This window comes from Zingiber officinale, chromosome 4A, assembly GCF_018446385.1.
Source record: "Zingiber officinale cultivar Zhangliang chromosome 4A, Zo_v1.1, whole genome shotgun sequence".
Classification (NCBI taxonomy): domain Eukaryota; kingdom Viridiplantae; phylum Streptophyta; class Magnoliopsida; order Zingiberales; family Zingiberaceae; genus Zingiber; species Zingiber officinale.
The window spans coordinates 160,143,255-160,157,064 of record NC_055992.1 but is presented as its reverse complement, the minus strand read 5'-3'; the positions used below and the strand labels follow the sequence as shown (position 1 = coordinate 160,157,064).

The window sequence follows — 13,810 nt, the reverse complement described above, 5'->3', positions numbered from 1 at the left end:
TTCCAAAATAGATATAAGTTGGGCCAACACCTGTAGTCCCACTAGGACTCGTCCTCACTGATCTCTCTCCTTCAATGCTTACCTCCACTTACCATTTACAAACTTGACTTTGATCTTTTGACCCATCAGATCTTCTTGCCAAATGCACAATCTGGATTTCATCCAATCGTCTGGTCCTCACTGACCCGATTAGACTTCCTACCAGTTGTCTGATTCTCTTTAATCTAACTGCACTTCTTGTCAATTGTCTGATCCTCCCTGACCCGACTAGACTTCAGCCTAGTGTCTGGTCTTCTAGATCCATTAAGTCTATTAGCCTACACACTTAGCTCAAGGGTTAAATCATAAAATCTAACTTTAACCTTTAGCATATATCAAAATTTAAATTTGATTATTAGTAGAAATTGCACCAACACATGCGTCGTGAGATCCTTCCTAACACAAAAGGGGTGAAATTTGAAGAAACCAACATTATCTTGAGCAAACTTGCTAACACTAAGAAAATTCTTAGTAATATCAAGAACACGCAAGAGATGAGTTAACAAAATGGCACGAGAACAAGAGTAGGGATGAAATGTAGAAGACCCAATATAGGTGATGGACAATCCTGAGCTCTTTCCCATGTGAATTTGGTTGGAGATCGGTGGCCTGCTAGAAGGAGGGTTGAATAGACGGTGCCCCATTTCTTGTGCTTCTCTACAAATCGTTAGTTGCGCAAGCGGAATAATAATAAAACAAGGTAAAGAGAAAACAAACTCTAAAACAATTCATTTTATGTAGTTCGGAAATTGTTTGCTCCTACTCCACGATTTGTCCTTGAGGTGGACAAACCCTTAATCCTTCGGTGGATTAGTCCCCGACAATCTCTGGCAAGAGTTTACTCCTTATCGGTAAAGTGCAACCTCTCACAAGGCACTCTTCTTCTTTTACAAGATGGAGATTAAGAGTAGGAAGAAGAGTGCAGTTTGGAAACTTTGAGCAATGACTTAGGAGTTTTACAATGACAATCAGTTACCTCCCTCATACCCCAAAGCTCCCTTTAAATAAGAGGAGAGAGTTGAACACAAGGTCAACTCATCTTGGTACCAGTCGACTGGTGTATGGACCAGTCGACTGGCCAACGACTCTCTTTAGAATCTTGGATTCTGGTAACGGCCTTGTACCAGTCGACTGGTGTTAATTCCAGTCGATTAGTCTTCATAGTCATCGAGCACTGAATCATTCTATACTTTCGTGAATTTGGACCAGTCGACTGGTCTACCCACCAGTCGATTGATCCTTACATTCACTCACACTCATCCTTTCCGAAGTCATCCTTTGAAGCGCTCTTCCTCAACACTTGTTGTAGTGTTCAAAAACCCTCCTCCCCACCTCCCACGCGTCCCACGCCTACTTATGGAGATCCGAAAAGGCTCCCCTACTGCTCGAGTTGAGCTCCAACTACGCCAAACCGAAAACGATCAGCGATCGCGAGCTCAGAGTCTCGAGCGGCAAGCGGTGCGGTATAGGAGCTATAGCGGAAACTTCCGGTCGATAAGGGAATAAAAAGGGACGAACAGGGGCATAGATCCCTTGGGTGTCCTCCTCGCTTTGTAGGGAGACTCGACGGGCCACCGCGTCGCCACCGAGGAGGCCGCCCGCGGCGCCAAGCGGCGTGAATCCGTGGAATACGAAGGGGAACTCACACAGAAGGAGGAAAGAGAGGTAGAGAATCCCGAGAACAAGGAGAAAGTGCAGGAACCTCTTCCGAGTAAACGGATTAAAGGACAACTCCAGCCTCGACCGCCTCATCGTCGCACCCACCGATCCTCCACTGATCCGCCAGCCAGGGAGGCGATCAAATCGGCATAATAAGCGAGGAAATCGCCAGCGACCGTAACCCTAGAAATGGGGGTGACGCCGACGAGGAGCCGAAGGGAGCGGAGCCGACTGCCGAGAGCAAAAGGAAATAGCCGTTTGAGAGGAGGGCGTGGGCTGGGAGTTGCGGTATTATAATTTCCAATTTGGGAACTCGATGAATAACCCGACGATTTTATTCTGGCGTGGGTCCTGCAGAGCATTTCGCTAGTAGAGAGGGCAATTTCAAAGCGCGTTTGGTTTTTTACTGGTACGTGGTTGAAACGGCAGGCGAGGCGAGGAAGGAGGTTCGGCGCCGGCGTTGTCGAGTCAATGAAAATAGAAGCCCCTGCCCTTCACATTGCCATTGCAAATACAACAAAAGTTTTATTTATTTATTTATTTATTTAAAAAATGCGCCTAAATTTCTTTGTAATAAATTTTTTTTTTCCATCCATAGAGATACACCCTTGGAATTTTTTTATATAATGACATTTATAATAAATGTCATCGTAAGGGTTCTAATATGATATTTATTTTTAAAATTAATCATTTTTTAATGAATGTTTAACAGGTGTCATAAACAAAGTGTCATAATATGTCTTTATTCTAGTAGTTAATGTTTCGTTTTATTCAATCTCCATATTGCCTAGATAAATGGAACGGTAGTAAATACTTCTTTTATGTACTAGTCACTATTCCAAAAGTTAGTAGCCGTCCGTAATTTACCTCCTCCGTGTTGGCCCTGAGACGGGTTGGCGGGGGCACTGGGGGTGAGCGAATTTACCTTTTGCCATAATAGATAAATGAAACTGTAGTTTTTGGATTGATTTGTTATGTCTCTAATTGTAGGATGACTTGTTGGAAAAGAAAGAGAAAGGAGAGTTTAAATCTTCTAGAATGAATGATGCGCTAACCATTGTCTTAGGAAGCCAAGAACATTATGGAAGGGTTCGAGGTAAGGGAGGGTTCGTAAAACCTCAAGTCTACTTTAAAACTCCAAGAAAGAAGAGGAAATCAGTCCCAAACACTATGGTCGAAAACTTCAAAGAACAATTGGAAGAGACTAACCCTCTGTTTGGGAGGAGGTGAGTAAAGGGGAAGGAAGGGTGAATATGTGTAAAAAGAATTTTTACACTTGTTTGGGAGAGAGTGAGTCATGAAGGGGAAGGGGAGAGAAGGGTAAAGCTTCCCCTTGCATGCTCGAGAATCAGCGAAATTTCTTACACCCCAATTTGGGGTGTAAGGAAGGGGAAGAAGAAATTATTCCAATTTTATCCTTATTTATTTTTTCACATGCAGATTTATTAAAAAAATAAGAGGATATTTTTGTAAATTTGTATCTTTAACCTTCATTTTCATCCCTTTCCTCTCAAATGAACTTTCCCTCCCTTCCAAACAAGGGTAAGATAAATATATTACTTTCCCTTCCTTTCCCTCCTTTCCCCTCCCTTCTCCTTCCATTAATGAACCTTACCTCACCTCATCCAAACAGAGGGTAAGAGGTTAAAGGTTGAATTGGAGAAATTGAAGTCTCAACTTGCTAGTATTATGCTAGTAATCAATGATCAAACTTCTGAGACTGTAGTATCGAACAAGTGCTCAAACATGAAAGATCCAAAGGTGTTAGATGAAGTGGAAGAAGTTTATGAACGCGACATTTCAAATACGAAGGTTCTATATTTCTTGATTTCTAGTTAAATTACTTTTTCCTATATATATATATCTTTTTATTCTTAAAAGGTGAAGAAATGCCACCTAGCCGTAAAACAACTTGAAAATGTGGTGGTGTATGGCACAATAATATCAGAAGGAGACAGACCTTTCAATTTTTTCCAGATATCTGCTAATATTGTCTTAGATGAAGAAGCAGAGCTTCCAATCCCAATTAAGTCTGGACCAAGAATCATCAAAGATGCAGTTGGAGTCATTGTTGGTTGGCCTAAAGAGTTGGTAATTTTTCCAACAACAAAGGTACTTTAAGTTTCACTTGATTTTGTGTTTGCAGTTTTTATATATGTTGCTTGGACAATGGTTTAGTTTATAATACTTGTATGAATATTCTAAATTGCAGAAGAAGAGAAAAGCTCAACCATTTGCTCTATCGGATATTCTTGGTCATCGCGACAAATTCAAGGATATTGAAAAGAAATTACCCATGGCATGCAAGTATATCTACTCACATGTTGTTAGATTGATGAATGAATTGGAGAGCATATACATAGAGTTTAAGGACACTATGTTTGGACGTCCTAAAAGTATACGGTTGCAAAGAGAAAATATCTTGTCTTGCTTTATGTAGATGAGAGAGATAGACGTCAGACAAATTTTGATTTACATGAGGTATGTTATGTCTAACTTGCTATGTTTGTTTGCATTTTAATATTTTATTTGGAACTTGCTTACACTTTGAAATATTTCTAACCAAGTTATATAATCTTTGAGTGCAGTTACCTCTATAAATATTTGAGAGATGAAGACAGGGATGATTAAGTTTCATTTGTGGATCCCAGCAACATACCTACATGCCCACTTGGTAAAGATGGTCATGACATATCACAACATATTGCTAATCAGTTGGGAGCAGTGTGTAGAGATAGCATTTGCCTCATCCCATACAACACTAGGTAATATTTTAATTATTTATCGATTCTTACTACATATTAGTCAATGTTATATTTTTATTTTTACAAGTACCATTGGATCTTGACTATCGTCAATGAAGATAAAAATATGATATATTTATTGGACTATATGTCTAATAGAAACTGAGACGATGCATGGAAAACTATGGTGACCAAGTAGGTAGTAGATTGTGTTGATTTTGAATGCATTCACTTATAAAATATGAAAAATATAACTTTTTTACTTTTTAAAATGTAGTGGGGTCAAGATGACAATGCCTCAAAGGGTATTGTTAAAGCACCAAGTTTTAAGTAATTGATGATATATATTGTACATATATATATTAAGACATGAATAGATAGTTCTTATTATTTGGATTATAATTGTTGCATTACTTTTTTTTATTACATTATAGGGTAATCTAAATCAAAGTGGTTCTATTGAATGTTGATATTGTGTGATGATGTACATAAAAGAGATAGTTGAATGTGAAAATTCACAGTTGGAGAAGATGGTGAGTTTCTTCTTTGTGATATATAATGAATATAATATTTATTTTATAAATCTAATGCATTTTTGTATTTTTTTTGTACATAAAAGTTTGCAGGAACAATCAAAAATCAATATTACAACCAATCTCAATATGATTTTTACTCGTATCTAGGTGTCTAAATGGGTCGTGTACATTAGAATAAATGTTTTATTTTACATTATGAATTTTTGGACATACATACCTGTGGATACACTTTTGGTTTATTATGGTATTTGTCATTTTGTAGATCTAATTAATACATTTTAATATATATATATATATAGTTTAATTTTGATGAAGTGAAAAATATGTTTTTACTTCGTTGCATTAAAATTGTGCCGAAGTAAAAGGTAACATTTACTTCACCACAGTTGAATAATTGTGAAGTCGTATCTTATCAATTACTTCAATATAATACAAAACAATGAAGTCTTGATAATCAATTACTTTGTTAATAAATATAAACTATGAAGTAACATAATACCAGCTACTTTGATAGATAAAAAAGATGACGAAGTTATAGATTATATTTACTTTGCCAATCAATATAAACCGTGACGTTACATATCATCTATTACTTTAGCACGTTACACAACCGATGAAGTAAAAGATATTTTTTTACTTCAGCAATCAATTTAAATCATGAAGTTATATATTATTTTTTACTTCGGCACTTTACAAAACAAACGAAGTAAAAAATATTTTTTTACTTCAGTATCGATCCAAATTTGAACTGATTTTGCCTTCTTGAACCGGTCAAAGACTTCTATTTTTTCCTAGATATGACTTCGGTAATAGGATGAAGTAAAATAGTACCCTATTACTTTACATGCATCTACTTCGATAATTATCTATCTATGACTTCGGTGAATATACAAAGTAAGTTAAGGAAATTCTACTAGTGTGCTCTTCTTCAAAGTCTGCAACTGGAGCTTGTATTGCATCACACGGGCTTTTGAACAAGTAACAAATAGGTTAGAGATACGAGACCAAAGTTTGGCAGAAGTTTGATAGCCAATAATCTGACCTTGAACACTCTCCAACATTGAACCTAATAAAAAGGAGAATAGAAGTTGATCTTGTCGGGTTCAAGTAACAAACAAAGGATTAAGAACTTCATAATTCTCCTCCGTGGTGATCGATTTGGGTGGGATGGGCGAAGAGTCACTAATAAAAATTCTAGCCGAGATGCCAAGGAAGAAAATTCTCATCATTAAGCTTGATAATTAAGAAATTAGGGTTCAGATTAGGAATGATACTCACATGATGTTAGTATGTGAGGAGGCTTCCGCTATGGCTTTGATACCAAGTTGAGAAAATAAAAAAGGTACTCTATTAGGGTAAATGTTAGATGATCTCATTCATCCAACAGTGTGAGACTATATACAATTACAAGAGCAAAACAGACAAAAGGAATAAAAAATTATTTTTTGTTAGTTTGTTACATCTAATTCATCAGAGGATTTCTACACTATTCTACACTCTTCCAGAAGCCTTACATATGCATGAGAGGGATGCACATGTGTGCCATCCATGGGAATGCTAACATCATTTAACTACCCCTAACTAATATCTTTATACTATAGAAGTTATCAGTCATTATATTATTAACAGAGATCAACTCTAACATCAATTGACAAATATCATCATAACATCATTCTAAAAAATGATGTTCTATTTTGATGTTCAATAGTTTTGCAATAATTGATAGTTGGGAATAATAAGAAAAAAATGTCTTCCTATACTTTTCTTTACTAGTCTTTAACATGTCGTATAGTTTTTGAACTTCCGGTATCAGTATTTCATATTTATATTTGAATGATCAAGCATATATTCATCACGTCGTTGTGTTGTATTGCCATTAAATGATGATTCCTTTTGAGCAAGAGCCAGATGACAATGTATTAGAATGTCCAATTGGCTTAAGTAAATAAGGCTTTTTATGATAGTATTAGTTGTAATAGTATCCTGAGGAAAATTGTATTTCTATATTTGTAATGATTATACGGACAACATAACTTGTCATCATCTATACAGTTTGGATAACGATCAGGGAAGTTCAAAAACTCATCAACTCCATCAAAATATTTATCAGTAATAAATCCATTTATTAACCTATTGTATATTAAATTTTTATTTCTATATATTGTAACCTAATGAGAAATAAATTTACAACATTATTAAATAGGTAAAACTAAACATACATATAATCGGTGTCTAAAGAAGTTGTCTTCAACAAGTGTAAGAACACATCGAATAAAAAAGTCTATTAAAAAATTATTATAAAGCCAACAATTAAATAGAGTGGTGCACAAACAACAAATAATATTTTTGATAATTTTTACCACAAAAGATATAGGTATGCAAGCACACATCATGCACTCAGTCGCCCATGGCTGCATGACTGTTTGGCCAAGGCTGAGGTCGTGGTCGGACTTACTACCTCAATGCGAGGCCGGGCCTAAGCTCGTAGCCGGCTGGTTTTGAGTTCATAGCTGACCAAGACTATGAGGCCGGGGCTGAGCGTACGACCAGCCTAGCAAGCATTGCTCGAGGCCGCAGCCTGCCTCACGAGCACAACGTGAGCCTGCAATCATGGTCAAAGATGGAAGGGGAGGGAGAGGAGAGGACAGAGGAAAGAGGATTACTTGGGTAGTTGGGTGTCGGAGAGGAGATCGCGTACCGGAGAGGAAGACGCTAGCAATCGAAGAGAGATCGGTGAAAGAGAAAAAAAAAATCATGCAAAAAAGTCCTAATATTTTGATTAGCTACAGAAATTTAATTCCATCATTAATTGTTTAACAGCGGAATTAATTTTCATTGCTAATTTAAATAGATTAAATATGATTTTTTTAGTTTTTCTCGTATGATATATGGTCTACTAGGGATTTTCAACCCATATATTAGTCTGCTAATAAATGCATTGCAAAGTTCAATGGAATGGAGGATGAGACAAATTTGGATGGTCCTATCAATAAACTTGTTCAAATAGCAGAAATTGAAATCCAACGGTTGGCTTTATTGGCAAATGTCAAATGCGTCTTTATTGGCAGAAGACTTGCTGCCACAGGCAGCTATGAAGCTTTCTCCACTTTATCAAGCTAGTCATCATATAGATGATACTCGTCGATGGGGCTTCGACATAAACATTCGTGTGCCTGAACAAAGAGAATGAAAAGGAAAGCTACCGTGGTCTGTGGATAGATTACGTTATAGATTTTGTAGGCAGCATGCCTTGATCTTATTTATATTCAAAGAAGATGGCGATACTCATTTGGGTGCAGAAATGTATATAAACATCGATTCTAATCTTGAATATCCAGATTGGGCTCCTTCTCCAATATTTCAAGTATTTTTGTTAACATATTTAAAATATATTAATCTGGAAGTTCTACAGTTTCTGCTATGTAAATTGCTCTAGGAGACATAGGACTATGATCAGTTTGCACAACAATAAACTCACACGAAAAAATGAATATTTTGAGAATTGATGGAGCACTGAGAGTACATTAATTCAACATTTCATAACAATGAAATTCATGACTAAAGGAATGGTTGTGTGGCATCAGTAAGATTGAATGGAGTTGAATCAGAGGTATCCCTTCACTACCCTGACACAGTCTAACATTAACCTTTACAAAATCCTTAATAGCAAATTCATGTGAGTTCTTGAGAAAGGACATTATATTTAGGAGTCCATATTACTTACTCATATGGTTAGGAACTTAATAGTCCAACTGCTTCTGTCTCAGCACAATCCATATCCTCAGTCATATGTCTGGTACTGTCCCACATCATTGCGAGGGAGTTCAGTAGAAATTTAAATTGGCAAGGTGCATTGGTGAGAATCAGCAATGAAATCCCTGCCGAATTTCAACCTCCCGACTATTACAATTATTATCCTATCCTCATCCGATGGGTACTTCGGCCGCCTAGCCTAAGCTTTTCTACTAAATTGAATGTCAGTACATCTCCTAACACAAGATCGAATCGTAACACTCCCTTTAGCCCTGCTACGCCTTAACTTCTATGCCCCACGGGGGCAAAATATTATTATAAATGAAGTGCCAAATTTAATTGGATGGAAACCAAAGGGAGAGAAAGGAATAGATGACGAACACAGGCGAAAGTTTCCTCTCTGTGTTTACTTGAATAAAAAGAAATGCTGCTCAAGTAAACCAAGAGCTACTGAGTAAATAACCATGCATCCATTTTATTTCTCTCCTCAGAAATAAGCAAGGACAAATATGCATTTAAAGTTCTTTGTTTTCTTGCATATTTCTTATGCAGATTTGTCTGCACTAAGAAACAAATATCCAACTGGCAAAGAACTCCTTTCAATTTTGTGCATCATTCAAACTTTTGTCCACAATTATTTGCCATTAGGTATTGTGGAGGAATTATGTACTTATTTTATTTGGCACTGAGAAAATGAATCTCTCCCTGTGTGTTCACGTGGTGTTGTCAGTATAATCTGCCCGACACATTTATGTTTTTTTTACCACGACAACAAAACAGTTATTTTATTTCTCATAAAATCAGACAATAAAAGCAAAAGAATTTTAAAAAAAAAAATGAGACGAGAGTTATTTTTATATTTTTAAAGGTGTTTTTTTTTTCATTTTGGCTTTATATTACATGAATGCACGTGTAAACTAATAACGATCGAGCACCAACCAAAGTGTGGTTGGTCCCCTCCTTTTGATCCTACACTCATTCATTCTACCATAAAAGATTTTAAAATGATCCAAACAGCATCATATAGACTAAAGGCCATCTAATATAATACCGCGATTGAATCTCATCATTAGGTATCCGATATTCTTTATAAAGTATGGGGGTACAACGACATGTATTCAGGTTATCTCCCAACTATCCATGGTTCGAATCCCGGTTATAATGAATTTGTAAAAAAAAATTCTTCAAATGGAACACGCAATTAAAAGATATTGGGCTCCTGAGTTGCCAGCAAGCACTTCCCGATTTATCCTTATGAAAAACTTTCGTAGAACCAGACTGATCATTCCAGACTCGACATAACCTAACCTGATTAATCCCCTTTTTTTCTTTATAAAATATGGGACTACCCTGGAGGCCTTTAAGATGATGGCCTCATTTTTTTTTTCCGATAATACCTTAATTGAAAAGCAACAACTGAGTATTAAAAATTAATTTAATTAACTTATATTTTATTTTCTAATCAACACGAAATTAAACTTAACCAAATCAAAATTTTCAATTTAGTTTCAAACCATTTTCCCTCTTTTTTTTTAATTTTAATTGGCAAGTTTAGTTTAAATTAATATAATTACAATCTTAAAATTTATTTATTTGTATTTATTTTCTTTTCTTTTCTTTCTTTAAATAAAAAATAATTTATAATTTTTTCCTTATATTTCTTCCCTCCGTTCCCAATTTCGTCGTTCTCCTTCTTCGCCACCGACATGTCTTCCAGCCTCCTCCTCCTTCTCCTCTTTCTCCACCTCCCTCTCCTCCCCTCCTCCTCCCTCTCCACGGCGGAGGAAGCCCAAACGCCGGCCTCGACGTTCAACAGCTCCACCATCTACGACGTCCTCCAGGAGTACAGCCTCCCGGTGGGGATCTTCCCCGACACCGTCAAGTCCTTCTCCGTATCCTCCAACGGATACTTCGTCGTCGAACTCTACGGAGAGTGCTACGTCGATTTGGAGTACGTGGTCTTCTACGCCCCGCGCGTGTCCGGCTTCCTCGGCTACGGCTCCGTCTCCAACCTCGAGGGCGTCCAGATCCGGAACTACCTCGTTTGGTACGACGTCAGCTCCATCAAGGTCAACCTCCCCTACTCCGATTTCGTCTACATCCAGTTCGGCTGGGTCACTCGCAAGCTCGGCATCGAGCAGTTCAAGCACATACACTCTTGCAGAGAGGGTGTCTCTCTATTTCAGCGAGCCATAAAAGTTGTCCGCTCAGCGTTCGAGGTAATGCCTCTTTGTAGTTTGTGCGTTTATGATTAGTAGATAATTTTACTTTAGACCATGACATGAGTCGGGTTCATAATTGTATTCATAGAACATAGTTTTTTTCCCCCTTGCAAGAAGTAATCAGTAGTTACATCAATAATGGTGGAGAACAACTATATTAATCAGTATTTTAATTAGAAATTTAATTAATGCTGCGTGAGAATGATGAAGCTCTTATGCTTTTGAGATCAATGAAGAAGGCCACTTTACTAAAGAGCTCGGGTAATTGATCTGCGGGGGTTGATTGTCTTAGGTTGAACTAGTTTTTGGTTGGTTTAATCAACAACATCACACTTGACCTTATAGAAATGGTTGAGTGTTGGTGGTTGTGAAGGCCTCCTTCCATCTGTTTGTTATTGGAGTGAAGTCATAAGCCTCATGGCATCTGTGAGCTCCTCCATGAAGCTCACCAGGTCGTCATCTTCAAGCATGGTGCTACAATTAGGGGCAATTTGGTCTATGCCATTGCCACTGATTCCGACTGCCTAGAGGTTATTTCTGGAGATTGAGGTTGTGGGTAGTGACATGGTCACTAAATCTGTTCATGTCTCAGTCCAATGGGATCTATAGGCAATGTCTCTCCCGTGATGAGGTTTATCTAATTTGGCAGAGGAGGTTTATCTACCTTGTTGCCTTGGCCACAACATGAAGAGGAAGACAGTCTCTAGGATTTTTCTTTCAATTAATCTGACAAAGTAACTATCTTCTCATTTGGCAGATGTAGTTAGAGAGATTGATATGATGCCATCGACTCAACAACAACAGTTGGATGGATACCAAATGGATGATAGATATGACACTAAAACCTAAATGTTGTGATAGATTTGAAAATTTTTAAATGATGTGATAGGTATGAACGATATAAATTTTATGATAAATTTTTTAATTAACCCTTTATGTTTACATCAATGATGAGAAATTTTCTTATCAATTAAATAATTGAAATATATTTTCTTCTTTCCTTGCAGAGTATTTTTGTACCTCAACTGTGACCGAGTAATATAAAAGAGAGAAGCTGCATGTAAATAAATGATTCCTGAAGGTAAATTTGTCAGCTAGTTCTTATCATTATTTGTGCTACTTTTTTATTTTGGTTTGATGAAATTTGAAAGTGTCAGCATTCAACTCTTCTTTGATTTATACATTTTAAGAGTTTTCCACTGGTTGTAGATGAGCATTCTAACCTTTAATATTAAACAAGACTATTGCCTTCAAATGTTTATTTGGTGTTTAAAAATATTTATCCAAAACCTCACAAATAAGGAAATAACTACTGAATTTTCTTCCTAAAAACATTCAAAGAAGAATTAATTGACCTTAATTTTGCTCTTGTTGTAGCTTTACATAGTGTCAATTATTAGAGATTCATGTAGCCAACCGTAAATACTTGTGACTTCCAACTTCTTGTTGTTTTAAAAGTTTCATGTTTGTGCCCTCCTTATCATATTCATATGCCATGAACCATATTTTTTGTCATGTGGAAGGTTGTTGCTTGGTGACTTAAGATAAATTTCCATAGACAACTTTGGAATGATTAAGTGGCCCAATGGTTGGTTACCATCAAAGGAACAGTCCTTTTAGACAAAATTTATTTTTTCTCTCAAGTGTCAAGGATTAGCCATTCACGTGTGGAACTCGAGTTGATTACTGAACACTCTGTAAATTTTCAGTTTTCTCAATTTGTTAAATACATTTCTGGCACTCCCCAATATTCTCCTGCACTTTATTTGTGAGGTATTCCTCACATGTGAGATTTTGTTACTCGAATGCAAAATGCTTCGTAATTCAAATCGATTGATGGCACGCTTGTATAAATTTTAAACTGTGAACTTGTAGAAAGAAAATCTTCATACTAATCTTTGTCAATTGTTACACTTGCATAGACCATAGTCAACAAATAGAACATGTCTTGCTGTATAACTAAAATTCCAACAAAAATAAAAAGATTGTCAAAACCACCACTGTTGATTAGCTGTTTTGATTTGCCAAATTACATTACAAGAGTTCTGATTAAATAAATGTCAATGATTATCACTCTATCACCGATGAGCTAGTCATACACGAGAACTTTAAGATAAACGACAATGGAGATTCACATTATTACAGTGTCCTTCGCATAGTATTTGAGTTTCATTTATTGGTTTTGCTTAATTGACAAGTTCATTTATTTTGTGTTTTTTAAAAAACAATATGCAGCTCCTAGAACTCATTTGAGAGTAGCCAGTATCATGCCCGTCAAGGAATCGTATTAGTCCCTGAAATAATGGTATGTGAATGTTAATTTACTCTATCTCTACCTCCAGTTGGATCACTAGAAACACTTGGAGCCTGTGTTAATTTTATAGAATGTGTTACTAGGCATCTCCCTATGGTAAACAGAGTAAGACTATAAATTCTAGGATGTTTCTATTAGATTTCTGTGTCTGGGATTGAAGGATGTTTAAGATAATAGTTGATCTATTGGTTGTGATTTTAAGTTTTGTTCGATGTTCGATGTTAGTTTAATTAAATTTGGTTCTTTGATAATTAAATGGCAAAAGTATTTTAGTTGGAAAAGAAGTTACAACGGTGAAATCAGCTTTCACCTAGTTTGGAGGTTAGGGTTTAGTGAGATTGTCAGTCGACGATGCTGTGGAAATCTCAACAATAATTGCCATCTGGCGAGTGGCATTTTTATACTCTAAATTGGGATTGATAGTCTCGCATCACGTCCATTCTCTTTTTCTCTTGTCTCGTGCAATGATTGATGTACTTTAGAGGGAAAGATTTCTTTTTTATTAATATATTTATATTTATTTTAATATTAATATTCATTATT

General features: G+C 36.4%; 1 protein-coding gene across 1 annotated transcript; it reads left to right on the top strand.

Annotated features, from left to right (window-relative positions):
• Positions 1-10,391: 10,391 nt before the first annotated feature.
• LOC121971965 lies at positions 10,392-13,468 on the top strand. The gene is made up of 3 exons (XM_042523517.1): positions 10,392-10,950; positions 11,961-12,034; positions 13,189-13,468. Exons 1-2 carry the CDS (start codon positions 10,438-10,440, stop codon positions 11,982-11,984), a joined length of 537 nt encoding a protein of 178 aa, XP_042379451.1. The 5' UTR covers positions 10,392-10,437; the 3' UTR covers positions 11,985-12,034; positions 13,189-13,468.
• Positions 13,469-13,810: the final 342 nt, after the last annotated feature.